We start from the raw sequence: 9,039 nt of genomic DNA on the forward strand, positions 1-9,039 counted from the left end.
CAGCTCTGGGGCAAGCACGATTACCCAGCAACATAAGGATTTTTATCAGTGCCAACTAGAGTGGTTAGTCCACAACATGAGAGCAGCTAACAGAGCTACAAAGAGGATGAAAGCAAAGGGACAGTTTAGATGATGTGGCTGCTTTGTGTTACATGTTAAAAAAGATTCTGTGTTCGGCTGTTGATGTAGCATATGCAGATTTCTAAACACTGACCACTGGGATGAAGGCATACAAATCCAAAGCACTGTTTTCTTTCCAATTTAAACTCACATTTACAGATATTTTGGAGTCTCGTGTGACTGCTTGTTAATCGAACATTTAATTTTGAATTTGATTCTTCGTTAACAAGGTTTGAAGCTTTATTTTGCTGCATTGTTTTTTGGTGTTTTCCAGTTGGATTTGCCCACATGTTTGTCCAAGAACACATACACAAAGTCACACATTTTATTTTTTATGATTTTTATATATTGTGTGGCACATATATCTTGTCAAAGAAAAGACTTTCTTGCAAATTAACAGTTATTAGATGAGAATACAGGCATACCTCGGAGATATTGCAGTTTCAGTTCCAGACCACTGCAATAAAGGAAGTCACATGAGTTTTTTGGTTTCCAAGTACACCTAAAACTTACGTTTACACTATGCTGTAGTCTATTATATATGCAAGAGCATTATGTCTTTAAAAATGTATGTATTTATTAAAATGTAACAGACATGAAGTGAGCGCATGCTGTTTGAAAAATGGTGCTTATAGACTTGCTTGATGCCAAGTTGCCACAAATCTTCATTTTGTAAAAGACACAAATCTAAAGTGCAATAAAATGAGTTATGTCTGTAATAGGACAAGTAATGCAGTTTTAAGATTTTGTGAAAGCAGTCACCTAGACTGCGGAACACTAAAATTCAGTAAAATTTACCTACATATAGGTTCAAAAGTTCTACTGATCTTAGCTCTTAACTTCATTCATACAAATAGGTGAGGCATACTCTCTGTTCTACTGAATAAGCATTATTTCAAGCAGTCCATAGTGAAATACTCTGTAAAGCTTATTTTCAAACATGTTTATCTGAAAATATGATTAAATGATAGAAGTAAAATTTAAGTACAGTCTTAACTTCCTTTTACTCTGAACACGTGCTGTTTTGAATTAAGGAATTTCTGTTTTACTTTTCTTAAAAGTTGTAAAATTGTTTTTTGCCCAGGAAAACCTATTAGAACCTATTGCTTCTAATCCCCCAAGTCAGCATTTACGTGGACATGGAGCAGGCTTTTGCTTTGATTCCAGGTAAGCTTTCTTTTTTCCTTTGTAGATTTTGAATTATAATAAACCACCTGTTCTCAAAGTTCCTGGTACCCAGGAAGTTGTCATATATGCAAATGCTCAGTGCCCTATCTCAGACCTACTGAGCCAGACATTATGGAGGTGGGGCCTGGCAATACGTGTTTTCACTGGTGATTCCAATGTACACAATCCTTTGAAAACCAGTGCTAGAAAAAGTCTTAGTGGTTAAGTGGAATGGATGCTACTGGGAAATTATGAGTTGTATCTATCCTTACAGTTTTATGAAAGGCATTTCCTGTCAATAAAAATTGAAAAATTCTTGGCACAAAGCCTCATTTCACATATTATAATTGTATTTTTAGAATTTTAATGAAAAGGCTTTTGCCAATCTAATTGTAAAACTAAGTTGAGAGCTTTTATGATGATTTACAATTGTCAATAGCAACCATGTAGAAGCAGAAAAAGAGGTTTCTGGAATAAAGGCTTGTGTGTGTGTGTGTGTGTGTTTAATAAAGTCTTAAAGCATTTAGTAAGTTGTATAATACGAATATCAGCTAAATAGGTATTTGTAACCTTATTAGAAATATGTAATTCTTTCATTTTCCTGTTTCTTCAAGCTTTGATCTTCACAAGAAGTGTCCCCTCTGTGAATTAATGTTCCCTCCCAACTATGATCAGAGCAAGTTTGAAGAACATGTTGAAAGTCACTGGAAGGTGTGCCCAATGTGCAGCGAGCAGTTTCCTCCTGACTATGACCAGCAGGGCTTTGAAAGGCATGTTCAGACCCATTTTGACCAGAATGTTTTAAATTTTGACTAGCTACTTTTTGTTATGAGTTAATACAGTTTAGCAGTTAAAAAAAAAAAAAAAAAATCACAATCAAATAGACAATTTAGGAGTCCTCAAGGTGTCACTTCAATAAGTCCTCTATCACGCTTTTCTGACCAAAAGCTACTTTGCAGTTTGGTGTTACTAGGGTCAGGATCAATCTTTGGCTTATCAATAAATATAATTTTAACCTCTGTTAATCTTACCTGCTTTAAGAAAAGGAGTTCTTGTGTGCTTGTATCTTTATTTATTCCCCAGTGTGTGAAATGGTATGAATAAAGGATACAGGGATTATTTTAATGTTACCATACTGAAATAATATGTACATATAGTGTTAGATTATTTAGCAGGATATTTACAAGTTTCTGTTGACTTTGTTGATTGAGCATGACTACTAAATATTACGTAATAAAAAGAATTTATCATAAGTCTTGCAAAGTAATTCCTTGAATACAGAAAGTTCCATAATTTAGCTCATGAAATTATAGTTTTTTAACCCTCTGTAGAAAAGGAGCTGCATTTAGAAGATTAACATGCTTGCAGTGCAGCATATATCCTTTTTATATTTGAAATGTTTGCTGTAGAAATTAGTAAGAAGGTTGCTTTAGGGCACTAACTTTATTTATAAAAAAATTTTAGAATAACCGGAATGATTATTTTTTAAGCTGTCTTGAACTTGCATTTATATCTAATGGGAAAGTTGAACAACATAAGTCAGAGCAGTTGTTTTATTAAAGTGGTATTTGTGGTGTGAAAACACATAATATGTATTGGTATCTTTTTCAGTTTCCTGATCAGAATATAACTGAAATAAAATTTCTCAACATGATTAAAAATGTATGGCATAAACCCAAATCAAAGTAATGTATGTCTTTAGTTATGTCTCTGTCCTGCTGCTGTTATAGTACTCTCATTAACATTAAAGAGGACACATTTTTAGAGGTCTGTGGGTAATTTCATTGTTGTCATATTTATGTGATAGTTTCTCATTGACCTGTTGTATCCTGAGCATCTGTTATTGGTGTGGACTTGTAAAAAGCTCCTGAACTATATTCCTTTCTCTTTTAAAATGTGAACGTTAAGAATTTCTGCACCTTACTCTTGATTTTGCTGCTTTTGTATTTACCAAAATATTTAAGCCTGTCTTAGCAAACTAGCTATTTAAGATGTTGACAATTCAGACTTGGTGGCATTTTGGGGTGCTGTGTGTTCAGTGTGTACATACATATCACGTAGTTGTTTTTAGAAGCAGAATTTGTATATCGTTGGAATCCTTTAAAAAAGCTTTTGAGTCTTGGGCAAAAACAGTGTTAGGCAGTCAGATGCCAGATGTTAGGAAAGTAGTACTGGGAGGCAACTCTGTGTTTTAGCTTCCTGAAACTTTACCTGTATTCAGGTAAAATATAGTCAATGATACAAGAGTTTTTGTCGCATCAATTAATAATGTATCTGAATATTACAGTACTGCTACCAGTGAAATGAGATTGCTCTTCTTCCTAGCTTAGAACTTACTTTTAAATGATTTTTGGCCTCAGGCTTGTTATGAATAGAAATGCAACGTAGTCTAATTTTAAGTAAAAAATTGAGGGGAATAAAATCTACATGCACTAACTGGATTCTGCAAGGTAACAGGCAGCCTAAATTTGAACAAGGCAGTGAATGGCTATGTCCATTACCCTGATACACTTGACACTGGTTTTCATGATGGAGACTAATGAAAATAAAGAGCCATGTTTATTTTGGGTCAGAGGCAGTTTATTTTAAGTGTGATTTCATTTACATTTATAAGCAGCTTTTCTTGACAGGAATTTTGATTAAGTTGCCTTCAGTTCTAAAACAAACCTCTGTTACTTTCAAACTTAATGTGCTCCATCTCCAACAAAACATATGAAAATATAATTTAAAGCACAGTTTTCACAGACACAGTACAATACATTCACTATACACAGTATAACAAAATATTCCCATCCTTACCTGCTTAATAATACTGTCACAATGAATAAGTGAATAGAAATTGGAATTTGTTTTATAGTTTAAAGAAATTTAACATGCACAATGACTACTTTATGACTGTTTAGCTGTTGAACTACTGATCCAGCCTGCAATTTCTTGCACTAAAGGAGCAAAGCTAAATAATATTTGCTGACCTAAAAACTTTTTTTTTTGTATCAATTGTAAGTAGATTTGAAATAGCTTAAGTAGGGCCTTCTCACGCATTAACTAGTTGCTTCGCATGTCCGGATCATCCTTTTAAAGATAGAGGGTAACACTGTATGTTTAGAACCAAGACTACTCTTTAGAGATGTGAGGAAATTTTTAGAGGGCAGTGTCTTTATAGATATGTTCAAATCCCCCATTATGAGAGAGTCACAACTTACAAATATGGAAGTTTACCCATCCGGTTAACGGAATTGTCATCTTTTCAGAATGTCTGAAAAATTAAGTGTGGGGACACCTGCTTTCCAGGTAAGTCTTTTCATCAAATGTGAACATGGAAAGAAAGTTATAAGTAATTCAAACTTGTTTTTCACCAGTTTTCTTTTTGTGGGCAGTTGGTAGTATTAAAGCAATTGTTACTGCATAATCAGGCAAATTATGTTTAAGGAATAGCACTTGGGAGAAAAGAACACTCAAGGCATGATGGTATTGTCAGTGAGAAACTTCAGGAATGGTCCAGACATAGGTTACTCTGACAGGTCATATCAGTCACGCTTTCCTTTGATCACCTGCTGCAAGAAGCACTTAATTGTTAATAAGGCTAAATTTCGTATTTCAGCAAAATGTTTTATAAAGCTAAACAGACATTTCCAATGGGAATGCAGACATACATTGGGAAAGTGCCTCAAAAAAAAAAGTCTTAAATACAATGCACATGAAGAGGCAATAGGGGTCTTAACAAAAATGTTCCTCTTTGAAACATGCTTAGAATTTTCTTACTTGGGACCCATAGGTTTGTTAGGGCAGTTGTTGCAAGAATTGGCAACACATAAGACATTAAATCTGTTGGCAATAGAGAACTACAAAGTGCTTTAAAACTTCATCTGAAGATGAAGATATAACTAAATTTCACACACAAAATTTGTATTTAAGTATTTTAAAGTGTTTCCTAACAGATTTCAGGGAAAAGTATTTCACTAAACTGGTATCTTGGTCCACAAATATTGATTGGCATAAATTGAATCCCTTGCACCCAGCAGGCACTCAATGAATATGTATTGAATTAACAAGTGAACTGAATAGACTGTTTTGTAAAAAAATGCAACTATAACACTAAAATGATTAATTCAGATGGCAAGATTTTCAGCTTCTTAAAGGGAAAAAGGATTTGCAAGATAATATAAAACACACAAAGCATTCCTTTTATGTATGTTATTTAAATATGAAAATATTTTTAGCATATTATGTTAAACATTCTTTCTTATTTATATTTCTATTACCTAAGTATTTCTACTCACAAATACTAACTCCATTATGTAAGGCATGGTAACCAGTTGGATAATGAAGGTATTATTTTGGTTTTGAACATAGGTGAGTTATGTGTTGAAAAACTTCAATCACATTACAAGCTTGAAAAAAAGAAATCTTGGTGACACCCCTCCACCCCCCAGTTGGTATCACTGTAGTACAACTAAACAATATACAACATGCCCTCAATTTTATTTTGTTTTGGGGGAAATGTGCTGAAGAACCTAGAGCTTTTTGTTTAGCACCTTATATCAAAGTAATGAAAATGGGTATGATGATTACATGTGCAAATGTACAAAATCATTAACTACAAAGATACATCATTCCAAAATTACAGAAAAAATTTAAAGCATGCATTTATTTCTTTTTCTTTTAAAGGGTTGCTGAATGCTTCCCCTGGGGGGAAAAAAAAAGTGGCTGTTTTCAAAATCAGCAACTGCTGGTGAGGATTTCTTGGCACAGTTATGACCAGCATGTCATTGCTGCATCTTCCTGATGATCTCAGCTGACACTGGGGGATGGAAATTGATTGTGTGGTGCCGCAGGCCCTGAGCTGTCTTGTAACTCTTTCCACAACGACATTTGAATGGTTTGCGGACGCGAATCTGTGTTCTGTGACCATTCTTAGCGTGGTACTTTATGCCATTCACATTCTGTGGAGGAGACAAAAATGTCACCTATTAGATGGAGCCACCTAGTGTCAGTCATACTTGGGAAAACCTCAACATGGATCCAACTGCAACTAGGCATTTCCTAGATGGCAGCTGTTTAGAGATATTAGGCTCTTGTGTGTACTCAAGTTGTGACCCTTCAAGGACGGTCTACTGCTGTTAATCACAGGCGGTACAGACTGGGCCATATGCACAGAGCTAACTCAAGGGAATTTCAGATATGCCTCAATTGCTCTGAAAATAGAAGTACTTATTCAAATTTTACATAAAACGTGTATTTAGGACTCTATAAAGAAAATCAAAGAGGCACAGTTCCCTTTGCTTGGAACCTGGCTTCCTGGGAAACTTTTTTCCACCCTAAAAGTTAAAAATAATCCTATATAAATATCCTCAGGATGACCAACAAAAGTCTTTCATAAATATCCTCAGGATGACCAACAAAAGTCTTTCTAAAGAAAGGAAAGAATACAGGTTAGTGAAAATCTCAAAGTTTGACTTGTCATAAATTCTTGATTTGGAAACTCAGTTTATGTCTTGCTTCCAGACAACTGTGATAATAGTTCCTTATTACCTTAGCTGGAATTCTTGTCTGTTTTCTAGTCTGCATTAAGCCAGTGTCTCTGATGCCTCCATGGGAGCTATTTGTTGCTTGAGTCCTGCCCTGCCCCAGCATACATGTAAGTGTTAAATAAGCATCTGTGGGCTAGACTTGGCCCTTCATTTATGTTTTACATTGTGGCTACAAACCTTAAATGAAACACAAAATATCGAAATGGCTTTTGATTGATAATGATGGGCTTTGCCAAGTATATCTAGTTCAATGACATATTCTAGGTAAGACCTCATTCCTAGATTTACTCTTTACTGTACAGACTTAAATTAACAATTACTAGTGCTCATCCCAATTAGTAGGTGAGGAAACAGGCTCAAGTGTTAAGAAATTCCTGGAGGATTTAAGGAACAAGTGGCAGAGGTGATATTCAAGCATGGATCTTATTTTCCAAGTCTGCTATCAGATTAAAGAGTAAGGGAATAGAGTAGAAACAGGTTGAGACATGAAGTTTTTGGCAACAGATTACCTGAATCTAGTCTTGCTGGTTGCAGTCCTATGCCCAACCAAAGGACACCAGAACAGGCTCCTTCCCACTCTTACTTCATAGAATGCCCTTCAGAGAATAGGGGCTGTCGTTTCAGCTGTTGTTCCATGAACATCTAGCACAGTGCTTGGCTCACAATAAGTACTCGGTATTTGTGAGTGAATGAATTTTTAAAAATTAGCATTTTTATGGCTATTACTATTAATTTCCATTTCAGAGATTCACAGTACAAATTAATGTTTTTAAAACATCCATGGTAAAGAATTCTGCTTGATTTTATTGAACCTAGGGTGTACCATACATATTTGGCTTACCAGTTGGCTGTGCTCAGAGTCTGATGGTTATCCATTGAGCCTAAAAACAAGGACACACATTCTACCTTGAATTGAATGCCTGGTTCTTGACCTTCTGCACGTTCAGCCCTCATCCTTCCTACATCAGTTGCTTCACATAGCGGGGGAGAGTACCCCATCAGTCCTGTCAGAGGCATGCTGGAGGATCACATTTGCTGGGGACAGGATCTAGGGAGGACAGTGTCAGCAGCAAAATCAAACCCACTAAGATAATTAGATGGATAAAAGACAGGGCTGGCCAGAATTGTTCCTGTTGTCAAAGCTGAGGCCCAAGCACATGAGCGAGAAAGCCATCTCTTATATCTAGCTGAATTGAGCCTTCTGCTGACCCAAGGATTGGCTGCCATCTTACTGCAAAAGCATGAGACACCAGGTAAGAACTGCCTAACCAAGCCCAATCAACCCACAGAACCATGAAAGATAAAAGTTGTTTTAAATCACTAAAAAGAAAAAACAGAAGAGAGAGTTAATAGTTTTATGACCATTAGAAAAAGACTGCCAACTTTCTAGTTAATAGAAACAAAATAGATCCCCTAACTCATAAATGCTAGAAATTAGCGTCTGTCTGCTTAATTAGTATCCCAACAAATAATTAGCTAAACAAGTAATTGTTGAGCACCTTTTAGGGTCCTTTACTGTGGATGAAGAGCTGCTAAAACATTTGTTTTCAAAAGGGAACTTGTTACAAGATCATTGAAAATTCAGCTACCCCTGTGCTCCAGTTGCTTGTCCAAATATAGAGGAAAGCAAAAATAATATAAAAAATACTAACCAACAAAAAGGCATAGTAACTCCAACAGGATCATGGCTTAGAGATTCCATCAAGGGCTAAGATTTTATAACTAATTAGGGCAGGTTTCAAATCAGAAATTGCTAAAGCCACAAGAAGTCAGTCCAACATGAAACCAAATGCAAAGTTTACTATGGAGAAAGACAAACCTGGAGTTGAGGTGATTCTAGCAGGCTCTGTGGTCTGTTGACAGCGTGACTGTATACATTGTGTTTTTCTGACTGAACCTGCATACATTAGCTTTATTACTCTGGAAGAATTAGAACGCCAGCTGCACATTTGGAAACATATTTCCATGGTTGGCCAAAGAACCTGCCTTACCATCACTCCTTTCTTTGTTGCTCTTATTTAAAGTGTTCATAAGTCAATGGACATCCTTATCAATCAAAAATGTTACTACAAGTCAAATTGGACTATCAAGCAAGCTCTTTATTAAGGCTCTCTGTGATCTGTCCATTCATAAATAGGCAATGGAAACTTCCACTTTCCAAGACTACAGGCGCTCTAAAAAGACTCACTGAAATTTCTAATTCTACAGATCCTGAAATGAG

At 35.6% G+C, this 9,039-nt stretch overlaps 2 protein-coding genes across 2 annotated transcripts in view; one reads left to right on the forward strand and one right to left on the reverse strand.

The window, feature by feature from the left end:
* TAX1BP1 (Tax1 binding protein 1) overlaps positions 1 to 2,950 on the forward strand; it is a 148,528-nt gene extending 145,578 nt beyond the window's left edge. The window contains exons 17-18 of the mRNA XM_037836961.1: positions 1,205 to 1,287; positions 1,902 to 2,950. Coding sequence (XP_037692889.1) covers positions 1,205 to 1,287; positions 1,902 to 2,103 — 285 coding nt within the window. The 3' untranslated portion in view covers positions 2,104 to 2,950. The remainder of the gene's footprint in view (positions 1 to 1,204; positions 1,288 to 1,901) is intronic.
* An 899-nt stretch (positions 2,951 to 3,849) lies between these two features.
* Positions 3,850 to 9,039, reverse strand: part of JAZF1 (JAZF zinc finger 1) — a 370,268-nt gene continuing 365,078 nt past the window's right edge. Inside the window, exon 5 of the mRNA XM_037836962.1 lies at positions 3,850 to 6,230. Coding sequence (XP_037692890.1) covers positions 6,054 to 6,230 — 177 coding nt within the window. The 3' untranslated portion in view covers positions 3,850 to 6,053. The remainder of the gene's footprint in view (positions 6,231 to 9,039) is intronic.

This window comes from Choloepus didactylus, chromosome 5 (assembly GCF_015220235.1).
Source record: "Choloepus didactylus isolate mChoDid1 chromosome 5, mChoDid1.pri, whole genome shotgun sequence".
In the NCBI taxonomy this organism is placed as follows: Eukaryota; Metazoa; Chordata; class Mammalia; order Pilosa; family Megalonychidae; genus Choloepus; species Choloepus didactylus.